The following is a 17307-nucleotide window of genomic DNA, read 5'->3' on the forward strand; positions in this document are numbered from 1 at the left end:
AGCAGACCAGGCCAGCAGTGGGGTTAGTGAGGGATGACCAAACGACTGAAAGCAGGATGTGTGGGGCAGTTGGGGGTGACCAGGCCGGCTGGGGGGCAGTTAGGGGCAACCAGGCTGGCAGGGCAGGGGCAGTTGGGAGTGAGCAGGCCTGCAGGCAGAGGCGGTTAGATGTAATCAGGCTGGCAGGGGGGCAGTAAGTGGTGATCAGGCAGGCAGGTAGGTGAGCAGTTGAAATCCAGCAGTCCCGGTTTGTGAGAGGGTTGTCTGACTGTCACTTTAGGCCCAATCCCCAGGATCGGGCCTAAACCAGCAGTTGACATCCCCGAGGAGTACCTGATTGCAGAGGGTGCAGGCTGGACTGAGGAGACCGCCCCCAGTGCATGAATTTCGTGCACCAGGCCTCTAGTACCATATAATTCCCAAGGACAGGCAATTATAGATCGCCAACATCAATGGCTAAAATCCCAACTTGAAAAACAAAAAAGGGGAGATTATGGAGAAATCGCCTGTAAGTAGACTACACCAAGCCTTAATTACTTTACATTTTTTCACTTGTAATGCCGATGGCAAGACACCCATGGAAACACACTGGTGTCAGAATAAGTCAAAGGAAAATGGTCTGGTTAAATGGAAAGATCCCAAGTCTGGTTTATGGAAAGGCCCCAATCCCCTGTTAAAATTTGGTCGAGGATATGCTTGTGTATTTCCAGAAACCTTCTCCAAGCCTGTGTGGATTCCTGCAAGAAATATTAAACTTCAACATGGATCCGAGGGAGGAACTGGCCTGGTTAATGAGGTTCTTGCACCTTGAGCTGCGCTTTGCAGCTGCAGACAATCAACTACCCCAGCCACAGATAGCAGCAGCCCCAAGCAACCCACTGAAGATTAGGAGTGGGAGGAGAATGAGGCAGACCACAAACAGCCTGGAGGTCACCTGGGGGATGGTGAAGAAGACAGTCCAGAAAGCTGAGTGAATTTGTTGGAGAAACTAAAACTCCAAGAATGCCTGAGGATGTCTTTCTTGCCATACTAGCAATCATCAGTTGTGTGGTAACACTACCGGGGCAAATAGGGAAGTATATTGGACTTATGTTCCTGACCCTCCATGGATAAGATCCCTTATGTGGGCTGATCCCCTGCCTAGTGTATTCACCAATAATACCAAACACCTTGGTCATCCAGGAGGCCCACAGTGGGACAAGGAAGTACATGGGCAAAGCATAATTACACAGGTGTCGCCACCCAGCTTCCCTTTTGTATAACACAGATTCAAACTACTGCTTCTTTGTGTGTAGAATTAAAGAGAGGCTTCTGGATAGCATGGACACCAAAGGAGGGGGAAACAAAAGCCCAAATACACTTACTATCACTACTTGCTCTGGGGAGAGGTACAGAAAATGTAACATTACTAAAACACCCCCTTCCCCCCCCACTAAGCCATTATTTAAAAAGTTTTATGAAGGGCACTTCACCGAGGAAGAAATGAATTGGCAAGACTGTTATAGTAACCACCCCACCAGCAGCAAACTTAATAGTTTTTCCTTTGTGGATTGGAGCCCCTACGGGTCTGCATATAGTAACAATCGCACCCTAAAATGGAAGGGGACCACATCTTATCTATATGTTGAAGTTACTCACTCCATCTCATGGTATGGAGGAGGATTTTTTGGATCTCAATTACAGCATGATAATTGGCCTCTACAAAATAACCAATGGAAATTAGCTGCTGCACTTGCCCCAATAAAATTATATAATTCTAACTATGGCTTAGATAATTCCATTTGTACCTTATGGGGAACTCCCAACAAGACAGTATTTGCCACCACTTGCGTCAATAAAAAAATCACCTTCTTGGTGCTTGGGGTAAAGGTAACACCATCCTTAATATTTTAGGATTACAGCAGCATATTGTACAATTATCCCAGGCAAACTTACAAACTAATTCCTTAGATGTCTGGCAGCAATTTAAAAAGAACATAAAAGAATTTAATCTTTATCACTGGATCTCCTTACATTTACCTCTTAGCATAACCACTATTGCCTGTCTCATTCTTGTTCTTATATATTTAATTCCAGTCTGCAGATGCAGAATAAAAATCTTGAAAGGACTTGGACCCTTCAGGCGGCATTCACTTTTCAAGATCTATTAAGGAAACGAAAAGGGGGAGATGCTGGAAGCTATTCATTGTCTACACTATCAGGAAAGTGCAAACAAGGAACCCAGAAGGATAATGGACCTTGAGCATTGACAAGGGCTAAAACTATGCACCGATTATTCTTTTGAGACAATTATGGCTCAAGCAATTCCCTGACCTAATAGTCTCAAAGTAAATCTTTACTAATATTTACTCACCTTTAACATGGTCTGTCTGCTACCGGATTTCCTGCCTAAGGGCAAGATTTGAATCTTAAATTGAATAAAAAGCTAACAGGGCCTGGGCACCAGTGAAGCCTTTCCTCTTGAGAAAGACTCTCCGCCTGGCCCCCTGCCATTTTTCAAATTTATATTTCATGTCTAGTCTCTTCATTTGTGCATGGCCCTTCTCCAGGTCCTGAACCCTAGCCGTGCAGGTAGCGGCTTTCACAACAGTTGTGCCCTGAATTGTCCACTTCCACCCTATTGTCTGACCACCCTATAGTCTCTGTCCATAGGTAATGTGTATATGCATGTAAGTTCTTTAGTTAATCTCTTCCTGCGCCCCCTCCCCCTTCTTTTTGAGATTAGTCAGTCTGTTCCATGTTTCCATGCCTTTGGTTCTATTTTATTCATCAGGTTAGTTTGTTCATTAGATTTCTTATTTGTTTGTTTTGATTTTTAGATTCAATTGTTGATAGATATGTATATATTGCCATTTTATTGCACTCTTTGACCAACATTGTTATACAGTACTGTGTTTTTCCCCCATTATATTTTGTTAGGATTTGTGAATTTATATTAATGATTGATATTGGCTATAATTTTTCCTTGTTTTACCATAGTTTGTACTCTATATTCCTTGGTAAGTCACATAAGTGATAGGGAACATGAGATATAGCATATGAAAATTTAGGAATATGCAACTCTGTGAACCAGTGAGCTGGGTCATGTGTATTTATTCCTTCCAAAGTGAAAGAAAATGTTCTGGACCATTCACACCCTTAGTAGGAATAGTTAAATACTTTTTTTGAATTTTGGAGGCGACATATAATGCTTCTTAAGTGTGTATACATCCAGTATGCACCCATAAAATCTCACTGTTCTTCAACTGATTCAGACTTTGAAATAAGCAGCATTGTCACTTGGAACTCCTGAAGAAGAATACTCAATGATGTTCCGGGTTCTTGTGGAATATAGATGTTTTGTGAAAACTGTGGCAAACTCTGATTGGAAAGTCAGAGTGGTGGCAATCTAGAGAAAAGCAAGTCTTACTCAAGTTCTTTTGAGAAACAGCTCCTATCATGGGCCCTGGCAAAGATTGTATTCTTTATTATGGAAATCAAGTGACTAATATCCTAAGGGGTGTCTAATTCATCAGCCCTGCAGTTGGGGTTACAGAGAAACACTATGTCATTAAGTGAAAGTTGTACATATGATGTCTGGCTTGAATGTATCTTCAGGTCAGAAGTAATTTTATGGGCAATTGATTCACATTTCCAGTGTACCTATTCCTGCAGCATTGGCACCTTTTTTCAGCCTACATTGATGATCATGTGGCAAGTTCTCTATTTATAATTTTTGAGAAAAATAAATAAATTGATCCAGGTTTATAGATGATACAGCATGTACTATGAGCAGCTGGGAAAGGACTCCTGAAGCATACTAGTCCAACTCATCGTTGTTCTTTAAAGGATGCTGGTAATGAAAATATTCTTAATGGACATAATTTCCAGATGCATTGCTTGATGATTTAATTTTTGTCAAGTACAAATTGATTATTTTTATACCGATATAGAGCAATTGTTTAAACATATTTTTATTGTATACAGTGAGTGTTGAGAAATTATTAATTTAATACATAACACCTGGATAAACAACTTTCAAGCAATTAAAAAGTGAACCAAAGGGTGGGGTGGTTGCAGGGTGAAAGGAGTCAATGGGGGAAAAAGGGACATCTGGAATACTTTCAACAATAAAAGTAAATTTAAAAGAAGTGAACTTAATTTTAAATCTAATCAATCATTATTTACCCTTTACTTTTCTTTGTTAAACAAAAAGCTTAAAAACCAAAAGCTATAGATATGGGAAATGGGGAAAAGCGGTGAAGCAGGGAAAGTTCTGGGATAGGTGAATAGTCCCTAAGAAAGAAGTACTTTTTACATCTGGATTGATCGTGGGAATAGTCTGGAAGGTTCATGAGTAAGCAGAATGCAGTGGCCTGTGGCTGGTGGCCTATTATTTTTTTTCTTTTTTTTTAGATAATTGCTGAAATAGCTGCCTAAAAGTTGATTCAAAGTTTCAACATACAATCAGGGATATGAGTAGTATTTCCTTAGTTTCTGCCTATGGTTGCTCACAGATTAACTTCAAGTCTCTTCCTCTCATCCTCTGGCCTACTGTAATTTCATTTAGGACATCTGGAAAAATTTTTTTTTGTCAACCTAATGAAATTGAGGGCATTTGGTGGACTTTGTCCCCCTATCATGGTCATGCTAGTCTACTTATTATCAATTATTATTAAAAAAATAACTATGGAGAGCCCTAGCTGGTTTGGCTCAGTGGATAGAGTGTTGGCCTGCAGAATGAAGGGTCCCAGGTTCAATTCTGGTCAAAGGCACATGACTGGGTTGTGGGCTCAATCCCCAGTAGGGGGCATGCAGGAAGCAGCCAATCAATGATTCTCTCTCATCATTGATGTTTCTCTCTCTCTCTCCCTCTTTCTTCCTCTCTGAAATCAATAATAATAATAACAACAACAATAATAAAATGAATAACTATGGAGAGTTTCTGGGTGAAAATGAAATGAACTTTATAAGTAGGAACAAAACTTTTTCTATAAATTATATTATGAGGCATAATATCTTCATTCATAACTATTTTTATTTGCCTAATAAACCTTTTGTCATGGTAAATTCAAATGTTTCTTTTTCAATGAAGAAATTATGATCAAAAGATCCTTTTGGACTCCCCCCACCTCAAAGGATTCACGCAGCAAGGAAAGAAACTCTTATATGCATTTTGACTGCTTTGGCTCTATTTTTCCCCCTTAATCTCTTTTCTTCTTCTTCTTTTTTTAATGTAGAGCCTCTATAGTCCTCATGGAACTTGGCTCTGGAGCCTAGATATCTTAATAACTTACTTATGCTTCCTGTATCCTAGGAGGATATCCTCCCAGAAGGTGAGGGAAACCTCAATGCTGCAATTATTTGAAAAAGTTACACTGTTACGCTAATATCAAAGCCATTATAGATAGCTGCTGCTGCTATTTTGACATATTATTAGAGATTCCAGATGGCTCATGGCCTCTACTTACATATTCAATACAATCTATTTTCCTTCTTTAAAAGCATTCAAGCATCTAAGAATGCAAGAGAGGGGCAATCCTGCAGATTGATTCCTCAGGCTCACTTTACATAACTATAAAATACAATTTCTGGGTTTATTTCAGTTTTAACAGGGCATCATTTGGAAAATTTACTTTGTCTCTCTTCTGGAAAGGACTACAACATTTTTCAAGGAATAACCACTAAAGGAAAGAACAGTTAAGTAGAGCAATGAGGAAGAGAAGTCAATTTTTTCTATGGGAAGAATCTAACAGTGAGATAATGAACATGCATTTGTAAATTTGTAGGGGGAGTGGTTCATTTTATCTGAACGTAATGATTTTTTAGTACTTATAGTCAGAACATAGTTATTAATTAACTTTATGTTTATCCTTTCTAGAATTAAATAATAACAAGAGGAGAACATTGGAGTTCTGTTGCCTCATCTTACAGAATCTGACAAGTTACTACACAACATAAGGTAAAAGTAAATTTTAAAACATGAGTTTTTGACAAATAATAAGTCACAAACTGGGAAACTGACTCTGTGAAAACTCTTTTCTCTAGGTATAAATGTTTTCAGTTATAAACTTATTAACATTAACATTAGAATGAGTTTGATAGGAATAAATCTTGAAGATTAAAATGATCTAATCCTTTAATATTGTCCCTAGGCAAGATTAAAGGAATATAAATAAAATACATTATTTCTCAAAAAATATTTCATAACTGCTTCATGCTCTTTTTACTGCTTAAATATTGTATACCTTTTCAGACTCTAAGTACAATCTATTTAAAATCTTGTTCCTTTATAATACAGTTATTTGTATGTTTAATTTTTGATGTAATTTTTGAATAACAAAAGTACTAGTATAACAATCAGTCACCATATCATTTTCCTGTTAGTCCTCTTTTTTTCCAGGCAAAATATTACACTTCTCTCAGATTTCTTTATTCTTTTAAAACTTTTAATATTTTCCCTGATTCCTTCTCTCAACTTATAATGGTTTATCCAAAAAAGCTCATATACATGGTGTTAATTTTCAACCTAATTAGCACTGATCATTTTGGTGTGCATTGCGGGATTGAGCATGACAAGATATAATAAAAATAATAATGGCTAATATTTATACATTATTATTTTATTATATACTGAGTACTTTGTCACCAATGGTGCTAAGTGATTTACTTGCAGTATTTCATTATATACTTTGAGGGTTATATTAGTTTTATTCCTCTTTTATATGAGGATACAGTGGTATAGTAACTTGACAAAATCACATCAATTACTTAAGTAAGTAATATATTAAGTTATATAAGCAACATAAGCAAGTTATGAAGTAACTTGTCTAAGATCCCAGTTTGAAAATGAGAGCAGCAGCACTGGAACTTAACCTCTATTTAAACCTAAACCTGTGCTAACCAGTGCAGTATTACAGCCTTCAAGTTTTTCTCTGATTCTGCATGCTCAAATATCATTCAACTTTTATCTACATGATAAATGTGCATTGATTAATTGCCATTTGTCAGGCACAGAACCTAATGCTGACAATATATGAAGGACAATTTGAAGTTTTGATCATACAGAAGGTATTGTCAAGTGAAGAGTTATTAATATTTAACATTAAAATGTGGTGATAATAGCTACTATCTTTGTGAGCATGATGTATACAGAGATATTTTAACCCAGATTAAAGAGTGGAGGAATGTATTTTGAAGATAATAAATTTTAACTGAACTCTAAAGTTGAAGTGGTAGTAAGTCAGTAAAGGAACGGGAAGGGCTTGTTGTCCAAGGTGGTATCGTGCAGTGATTAAGAGCATGGATTCCAGAAGCCAGGCTTCTAGGCTTAATTCTGAGTTCAACCCTAGTAGGTGGCTTCCAACAGATTTCATTTCCATGTACTCAGGTTCCTTATCTGTAAACTGGGGCAATATAATAGAGCCCACCTCATATTACTGTTGTATGGATTATAAAAACATTTAGAAAAAGTGTTCGGAATATAAGTGGTGCCACATAAATGTTTGCTATCATTATTATCATCTAGGCAGAATCATGCATACAAGGCTTGAGGGGAGAGAGTGTGTCCATATTGTTAATACAAGGAGGTCAAATTCTTAGTTGAGCTGTCTAGTAAATAAACTACTGATGGCTATGGAAATTATGTTCAGGGTAAATAAACATGCAACCAACAATTCCTCTATATGTATATTTTGTTCAGTATTCATTTCTAAAGAATTTGTTTTTATTTAGACTACCTGTAGGCCTCTTAAAAAACTATGAGCCATGGGCTGAGGAAATGCAGGGAAATTGTGTCTATGAAAAGGCTTTGGAGGTTCAACAGGGAGAGAAATCTTAGCATGTGAGTCCTAATAATTTTTATGTTTGGTTGTACACAACTTTTATCTTAGTGAGAATATAAGTTACATCAGAATCCAAAGATTCCATTACTCACATGAACTCATTGCATCTTGTAAGTAATTTTTAAATTCAGAGGCTTACTTTATCTCTGCTGGTACTCTAAATTAAGTCTTCAAAGTTAAATTTTGCTAAATTAAGTGTTTAAAGTTAAACAAAGTTAAATTTTGCAACCTCTAATATCTCCAAACCCAAACATCAAAATTGTTTCCCAAATGTCATTTATTAAATTACTTAGAGGCCCCGTGCACGAATTCATGCACCAGTGGGGTCACTCAGTCTGGCCTGCGGGATCAGGCTAAAACAGGCTCTCCAACATCCCTAGAAGGGTCCCAGATTGCAAGAGGGCCCAGGCCAGGCTGAGGTACCTCACTGGTGTATGATCATGGCGAGGGAGGGACATGGGAGGTAGGCCAGCCAGGGAGGGACAATGGGAATGCTCCAGGGTGTGTCTGGCCCATCTCACTTAGTCCCAATTGGCCAGAACCCAGCAACAAGCTAACCTACCAGTCAGAGCGTCTGCCCCTGGTGGTCAGTGCACATCATAGTGAGCGGTTGAGCAAACTTAGCATATCATAAGCTTACTATGCTTTAATTGGTTGAACAGATGACCTTACTACCGACACTTAGCATAGTAGGCTTTTGTCATATAGGATTTGTTCTCTCTTCCAATCAGTGCTTCATGACATAGAATTTATACATAAATTATGAGTCATAAATATACAGAGAAGCGATAGTTGCAAATGTGAAAGACATTTGGGTGAAATGACATTACATTAGCCTCACAGGAAAAGATGTAATCCCACTTCTTATAGGAATTAAAACAAAAAATTAACCATTTGATTAATTATCAGTTGGAATTATCTTAAAGTTAAGTCATCATAACTTTATAAGGTTAAAATGAACAATGACTATAAAATAGCTTTGTGAATCCTAATACTTAAACAGACTATTTGTATCTAGGATCACAGCCAAGGGTTTGTTTATTTATTTTGCCTTGTGCCTCTCAGCAGGTTTCTGCCATGGGTGACAAGGGAACAAGCAACCACACAGAAGTGACTGACTTCATTCTCGTAGGCTTCAAGGTCCGCCCAGAGCTCCACATTCTCCTCTTCCTGCTATTTCTATTTGTATATGCCATGGTCCTTATAGGAAATGTTGGGATGATGGCCATTATTCTGACTGATCCCCGGTTGAACACACCAATGTATTTCTTCCTAGGCAACCTCTCCTTCATTGATCTCTTCTACTCATCTGTTATTGCACCCAAGGCCATGATCAACTTCTGGTCTGAGAGCAAGTCCATTTCCTTTGCAGGTTGTATGACCCAGCTCTTTCTCTTTGCCCTCTTCATTGTGACTGAAGGATTTCTCCTGGCAGCCATGGCTTATGACCGCTTCATTGCCATCTGCAACCCACTCCTGTACTCTGTCCAGATGTCAACACGTCTCTGCACTCAGTTGGTGGCTGGTTCCTATTTTTGTGGCTGCTTCACCTCAGTTCTTCAGACCAGCATGACACTCACTTTATCATTTTGTTCTTCTCGGGTCATTGACCACTTTTACTGTGATGCTCGTCCACTTCAGAGAATATCTTGTTCTGACCTCTTTATCTATAAAATGATTTCCTTTTTCTTATCCAGCATCATTATCTTGCCTACTGTCATAGTTATCATTGTTTCTTATATGTATATTGTGTCCACAGTTCTAAAGATACACTCCACTGAGGGACGTAAGAAAGCCTTTTCTACTTGCAGCTCTCACTTAGGAGTTGTGAGTGTACTGTATGGTGCTGTCTTTTTTATGTATCTCACTCCTGACAGATTTCCTGAGTTGAGTAAAGTGGCCTCCTTATGTTACACCCTAGTCACTCCCATGTTGAATCCTTTGATTTACTCTCTGAGAAACAAAGATGTCAAAGAAGCTCTAAAAAAAATTCTAGAGAAGAAAAATACTGTTCTTTGATTATTATTTCTCTTCCACCAAAGTTGCTGTGACTATTTCATGCATGCTCCTTATGGCCATTAAGGAAAGTTATTCTCCTGAACATCCTAAAAGTGTTATCAGTAGCATTTTCAACAGAGATTATGCTGCCCATTATTACTTTTTCCTTTTCCTCTGAGACATTGTTAATTTTGAACACCCTCATTACAGGAAATGTTCAGGATGTTATAGAAGTATTCTTCAGGATGAACCCTCCCACTGATTTCAAATAATGTTTTATTTCACAGAATTGATTTCTATTTATTTTTATGGCATGCTGCTTTACACTCTTTATATTTTATTATAATGTTTTAACAATATTTTGTCTGGTGTTTGTCTTTGGAATTGCTCCTCCACTTATATTGATAATTGACAATAATGCCCAATTTATTTTTTTAAATAAAATATTTCTCAATTTTAAAACTAGTTTCTTTTCTGTGTTAAGCGGTCATTAAAATTTCACTTTGAATCAAGTATTTATATGTGTTATATTGAGAGAAAAGAGTAAGAAGAAGAATTGGATAATAAGTAATCTTCACTATATACATTAACTTCTAAAACTGTATGTTGACTGTGGCAGGTACTGTGGAGTGCTCTGAGGCACTGCTAGTTGCTGAATTCTAATATAAAGAACTAAAGTGGGAGATAAAAAATGGCAAACATTTTTGAGCAATAATTCTTTCGATTTATATCTTCATAATTTTTTGTGTTAATTATTGTAAGAAATATTTAATATTGTTATAGAAGCAATTCACCCATCAAAATAGAACGTGATCCAAATTTCCTCATCTATGCCTTTGAAGATTTATTTATTTGATTAATTTTATGTTCTGGTTTTATAATAGTCTCAGGTATAAATGATCTCATTCTTTAGGGAGCTTACAATTTACTGTGAGAGTTACATCCTTGGACAGAAAATTAAAACCCAGCAATGTGTATGCCAAAGATAATAGAGATTGCAAGGTGGGGTGCCTGAGAGCAGGTGGTTGGTAATCAAAGAAAATCTTTAGGACTCTGTGAAAAATGTATGTAAAAGGGGATAGAAATTGAGTCAGGGAAACTGCCATGTCAGTTTTATTATTGATATGTGCTTAGAGTACGTCAGCGTAAATGAAAAAAGACTAAATTGAAAAATTCAGGTAAAGTCCACAGAACATATTAGTTAATTAATAGGAGGAGAGTATACTGAAAAGATTGTCTCTCACCCTTTTCTAACTTGAATTGTGTGTGTGGTGATGGTACAAACAGATAAACAGTAATGGAATTTTCACCAAACTAGAAATAGGGAGGAATTTCCTCATCTTGATAAAACATCTACAAAAAAACCCAAGATCATATTTTTGAAAGGTAAGATAATCTTTTTAAAAAAATATATTTTATTGCTTTTTTTTTTACAGAGATGAAGGGAGAGGGATAGAGAGTTAGAAACATCGATGAGAGAGAAACATCGATCAGCTGCTTCCTGCACCCCCCCTACTAGGGATGTAACCTCCACCAAAGTACATGCCCTTGACTGGAATCAAACCTGGGACCTTTCAGTCCACAGGCCAATGCTCTATCCACTGAGCCAAACAGGTTAGGGCAATATAATCTTTAATTGTGAGAAACTGGAAGCTTTCTCACTAAAATTAAGAACAAGCGAGAATGTCCTCACTCACCACAACTTTCAACATCCTATCGGAAGTCTTACTAACATAATTGACAGGAAAAGAAATAAGTGTTGTGGGTTGAATTATATCTTCCAAATCTTTTATGTTGCAACCCTAGCCCTCCAGCACTTCAGCTTGTGATTATATTTGGAGAAAAGGCCTTCAAAGAGGTCATGAAAATAAGGCTCTTGGTGGGCTCTAGCGCTATCTGACTGGTATCTTTATGAGAGAGGAGATTGTGACACTCAGGAGACACAGGGGTGACTGTGCACTGACGTATGCCAATGTGAAGAGGGAGCAAACAAGGAGAGAGGCCTCAGAGAAAACCAAATCTGGGGGTACCTTCATCTTGTACTTCCAGTTTCCAGAACTGTGAAAGAATAAATTTGTTTTTTAAGCCATCCAGTCTGTGGTATTTTGTTATGGCAGTTCTAGCAAACTAATATAAAAAGTATACAGAATGGGAAGGGAGAAATAATACTGACTTTGTTCACAGATGACATAATTGTGTGTGCAGAAAATCTGAATGAACTGACAATAAAACTCCTGAAACGAAAAAGGGATTATAGAAAGGTTGCAGGATATATGGTTAACATACAAAAGTCAATAGCTTTCTGTGTGCCAGCAATGAGTGAGTGGAATTTAAAATGAAGACACAGTTACATTTGTATTAGAACTCCTCAAAAATAAAATACTCAGGTGTAAATCTCACAAGTATGTACAAGATCTACAGGAGGAAAACTATAAAACTTTAATGGAAGCTATCTAAGAAGATCTAAATATAAATGGAGAGATATTTTATGTTTATGAAGGGAAAGACTCAATACCAAGATGTCAGTTCTTTCTAACTTGATCTATACATCCAATGCAATCCCAATCCAAATCCCAGCAAGTTCTTTTGGATGTTGAGAAACTTCAGTTATTGAATCTAAATGTTATATGCAGAAGAACTAAAATAACCAAAACAATACTGAAGGAGAAGAGTGGAATCAGAAAACTGACATAACACAACCTCATGACTGACCATATAGCCACAGTAAGACCATGTGCTATTGGTGAAAGAATAGAAAAATGGATCAATGAGGCAGAACAAAGGGGATAGAAATAGACCCACATAAATATAGTCAACTGATCTTTTATAAAGGAGCAAAGATAATACAATGGAGAAAAGATAGTCTTTTCAACAAAGAGTGCTAAAACAACTGGGCATTCACATGCAAAATGTGAAGTAGGTATAAACTTTATACCATTCAAGAAAATTAACTCAAAAGGATCATAGACCTAAGTGTGAAACAAAACTATAAAACATCCAGAAGATAACATAGAAGAAATCTAGATGATGTTGGGTATGATAATGCCTTTTTGATGCAATACCAAAGGTATAATCCAAGAAAGACATAATGAATAAGTTGGACTTCACTGACACTAAAAACTTCTGATCTATGAAAGACATTGTCGAAGAATGAGAAGAAAAGACAAACATTTTCAAAAGACATATCTGAAAAAGAATATATAAAATATGCAAGGGAACTCTTAATACTCAACTATAAGAAAACAACCTACCTGATTAAAAAATAGACCAAGACCTCAATACACACCTCACCAAAGAAGATATGCAGAAGGCAAATAAACACATGAAAAAGTGTTCTATGTTATATGTCATCAGGGCATGCAAATAAAACAACAAGGAGATACCACTATGCACCTATCAGAATGGCCAAAATCCAGGACACTGACATCATTAAAGGCTGACAAGCATGTGGAGCAACAGGAACTCTCATATGTAGCTGGTGGGAATTCAAAATAGTACAGCCACTTTGGAAGACAATTTGGCAGTTTCTTGCAAAAACTAAACATAATGTAACTATATGATTCAGCAATTATGCTGCTTTGCATTTACCCAAAGTTTGTGTCCACACAAAAACCTTCACAGAGGTGTTTAAAGCAGCCTTATTCACAATTATCAAAATTTGGTATAACCAAGATTTTCTTCAGTAAGTGAATAAATAAACATAGTATATCTAGGCAATGGAATATTATTCAGCACTAAAAAAGAGCTATCAAGCTGTAAAAAGATGTGGTGGAAACTTAAATGCATATTACTAAGTAAAAGTGTACAACTGGAAAAACTACCTATTGTATGAGTCCAACTATATGACCATTCCGGAATAGTCACTAGCGATTGTGGGGTGTAGGAAGAGTTAAATAAGCAAAACACAGAAGATTTTTAGTGTAGTGAAAAGACTATGCTTTTTAATCCACTCATCTCAGATGGACACTTGGGCTGTTCCAGACCTTAGCTATTGTAAATGGCACTGATGTGAACACAGGGGTGCATATATTCTTTCTGATTGATGTTTCAGGTTTCTTTGGATATATTTCTAGAAGTGGGATCACTGGGTCAAATGGCAGTTCCATATTTAATTTTTTGAGGAATCTCCATACTGTTTTCCACAGTGACTGTACCAGTCTGCATTCCCATCAGAGTATACTAGGGTTCCCTTTTCCCTATATCCTCACCAGTACTTGTCATTTGTTGATTTGGTGGTGATAGCTATTCTAACAGGTGAGGTGATATCTCATTGTTTTAATTTGCATCTCTCTGATGATGAGTGATTTTGAGCATTTTTTTCATATGTCCCTTGGCCTTCTGTATGTCCACTTTGGAGAAGTGTCTATTTAGCCCATTTTTTAATTGGATTGTTTGTCTTCCTTTTTTTAAGTTGTATGAGTTTCGTATATATTTTAGAAATTAACCCCTTATCAGATGTATCATTGGCAAATATGTTCTTCCATGCAGTGGGCTCCATTTTCATTTTGTTGATGATTTCTTTTGCTGTGCAGAAGATTTTTATTTTGATGTAGTCCCATTTGTTTATTTTCTCCTTAGTTTCTCTTGCCCTAGGAAATGTAGCAGTAAACACATTGCTATAAAGGATGTCTGAGATTTTGCTGCCTATGGTTTCTTCTATGATTTTTATGGTTTCACAACTTACATTTAAGTCTTTTTTTAAAAATATATTTTATTGATTTTTTACAGAGAGGAAGAGAGAGAGATAGAGACTTAGAAACATCGATGAGAGAGAAACATCGATCAGCTGCCTCCCGCACATCTCCTACTGGGGATGTGCCCGCAACCCAAGTACATGCCCTTGACCGGAATCGAACCCGGGACCCCTCAGTCTGCAGGCCGACGCTCTATCCACTGAGCCAAACCGGTTTCGGCACATTTAAATCTTTTATCCATTTTGAGTTTATTCTTGTGTATGGTGTAAGTATATTTACGCCATGGAATACTATGCAGCTCTAAAAATGAAGGATCTCTTACCATTTGAGATAGCATGGATGGACCTGGAGAGTACTACGCCAGGTGAAATAAGCCAGTCTGAGAAAGATAAGTATCACATGATCTCACTCATATGGGAAATCTATGAACAAAATAGATCCAGAGATATAGAAGCATAAAAACAGACTGATGAATCTCAGAGGGAAGACTGGGGTGGGTGGGTGAGTGGGGAAAGATTAACCGGGGAACTTACATGCATAAATGCATTGCCCATGGAAACAGACAATAGTGTAGTGAAGGCCTGGAAGGGATGGATGTGGGGGTCAATGGGAAAAAAAGGGGGACATCTGTAATACTTTGAACAATAAAGATAATTTTTTTTAAAAAAGAAAATGCTCCATATAATACCATAATTACGGATACATGTTATTATGCAATGGTCCAAACCTATAGAATATACAATTCCAAGCGTGAACCGTGAAGCAAACTATGGATTTTGAGTGATGATAATGTATCAATCAGGCTCATCAATATTAGCAAGTATAATCTGGTGGAGGATGTTTATAATGTGGGAAGCTTTGCATGTGTGGGGTCAGGGTATGTGCAATAAATCTCTGTACCTGCCTCTCTTTTGCTATGAGCCTTAAGCTTTTCTAAAAAATTTAAAGTCTTAATTTTAAAAAAGAAAAAGAAAAAATGAGATACTACTATACACCTATTAGAATGACCTAAATCTGAGCATACCAAATGCTGACAAGGATGTGGAGCAACAAAGAGAAATCTTCATCAGCGCTAGGTGAATTCAAAATGGTATAAATGCTGTGGAAGACAGTTTGCATTTTCCTACAAAATTAGGCATATTCTTACAATGTGATTCATGAAATACCTTTTTGGTATTTACTCAAAGGAGTTGAAAACTTATGTTTTCACAAAAAGCTGCACATAGTGTATAGCAGCTTTATTCATAATTTCCAACACTTGGAAGTAACCAAAATGTTTTTTAGTAGGTTAATGGGTAAGTAAACTGTGGTACATCTAGACAATGGAATAATATTCAGCACTAAAACGAAATGAGCTATCAGCTTTGAAAAGACATGGAGGAACCATAAACCCATGTTATTAAGTGAAAGAAACCAACCTGACAAGACTACATACTGCATAATTTCAACTATATGACATTCTTTCAGCTATTTCTATATTTTTGTTCTTGTTTCCTTTTTTATTTTTTTAATGATTTTGCTGGACTATTTTGTTGAATTCTTTTTGCTCTGAGAAGCCTCTGATGGCACTTCTCTTATGCAGTTATACTGCTGTCTTCCCCTAATCATTTTGTTGAGTGATGTGCCTCTGTAGGTCTCTTACCCAGCAGATAGCCTCCATTAATCTTTTTTTTTAAAGAAGGCAAAAATTATTTTATTAATAAAATATACAATCCAAAGTTGACATTATAGTCAAATACTAGTTTCAGAATAAATTATGCAAAAATGAAAAACACATAAGAAAACAATAATATTGTATCAAACAGTTTTAACACATTGCACATAATTTTTTTCAAGAAAAACAATTTTAAATCCTATCTAATAAAGAGGGAATATGCTAGTTGACCCTCATGCCGTTGCCAAGATGGCAGCACCCACAGCCAATAGGAGGAAATATGCTAATTGACTGCCCTGCCCTCAAAGATGGCAGTGCCCACAGCCACAAGATGGTGGCACCCAGACCCCTCAGCCCCCTACCCGCGCAGGGCTGGCCCGAGGTGCAGGCAAGCCTCAGATGGTGGCTGCCCAGATGCCCAGGGCTGCCTGAGGCTCAGGTAACCAGGGCCGGCTGAGGCTTGTGCTGCCGGCAGTGGAAGCAGCAGAGGTGTGATGGGGGCGTCGCCTTCCCCTGATCGCCTGGTCGCCTCCCAACCCTGAGGGCTCCCGGACTGTGAGAGGGGGCAGGTCGGGCTGAGGGACCCCGCTCCAGTGCATGAATTTTCTTGCCCCAGGCCTCTAGTATAATAATATTACAAAAACTGTACTAACATAGTATAATATTACAAAAGTTGTAGGAAATATGAAAAATCTGTAAATAAGTGGATCACTTCTCTTATTTTCTAAAATATGTCTTTTCCTCTGGCTCTATTTTGTTCATCAGTTTATGTTGTTCATTATATTCCACAAATGAGTGAGATCATGTGATATTTATCTTTCTCTGACTGACTTATTTCGCTTAGCATAATGCTCTTCAGGTCCATTCATGCTGTTGCAAATGGTAGGAGTTCCTTCTTTTTTACAGCAGCATGGTATTTCATTGTGTAAATGTACCACTGTTTTTCAATCCACTCATCTGCTGATGGGCACTTAGCTTGTTTCCAAATCTTAGCTATTGTAAATTGTGCTGCTATGTACATAGGGGTGCATATATCCTTTCTGGTTTCTTGGGATATATTCCTAGAAGTGGGATTACTGGCTCAAATGGGAGTTCCATTTTTTATTTTTTGAGGAAACTCCATACTGTTTTACACAGT

The 17307-nt window shown here is 37.3% G+C and overlaps 1 protein-coding gene across 1 annotated transcript; it reads left to right on the forward strand.

Moving 5' to 3' along the window:
* The first annotated feature begins 8771 nt into the window (after positions 1-8771).
* On the forward strand, positions 8772-9857 carry LOC102425380 (olfactory receptor 9K2). Its single transcript, XM_006101293.1, has one exon. The coding sequence runs from the start codon at positions 8901-8903 to the stop codon at positions 9840-9842; it is 942 nt and encodes a 313-aa protein (XP_006101355.1). The 5' UTR covers positions 8772-8900; the 3' UTR covers positions 9843-9857.
* Positions 9858-17307: the final 7450 nt, after the last annotated feature.

Source organism: Myotis lucifugus, unplaced genomic scaffold (genome assembly GCF_000147115.1).
Source record: "Myotis lucifugus unplaced genomic scaffold, Myoluc2.0 scaffold_350, whole genome shotgun sequence".
NCBI classification, from domain to species: Eukaryota; Metazoa; Chordata; class Mammalia; order Chiroptera; family Vespertilionidae; genus Myotis; species Myotis lucifugus.

Coding starts and splice junctions, on each gene's coding strand:
- LOC102425380 (XM_006101293.1), top strand. CDS start 8,901: ATGGGTGACAAGGGAACAAGCAACCACACAGAAGTGACTGACTTCATT.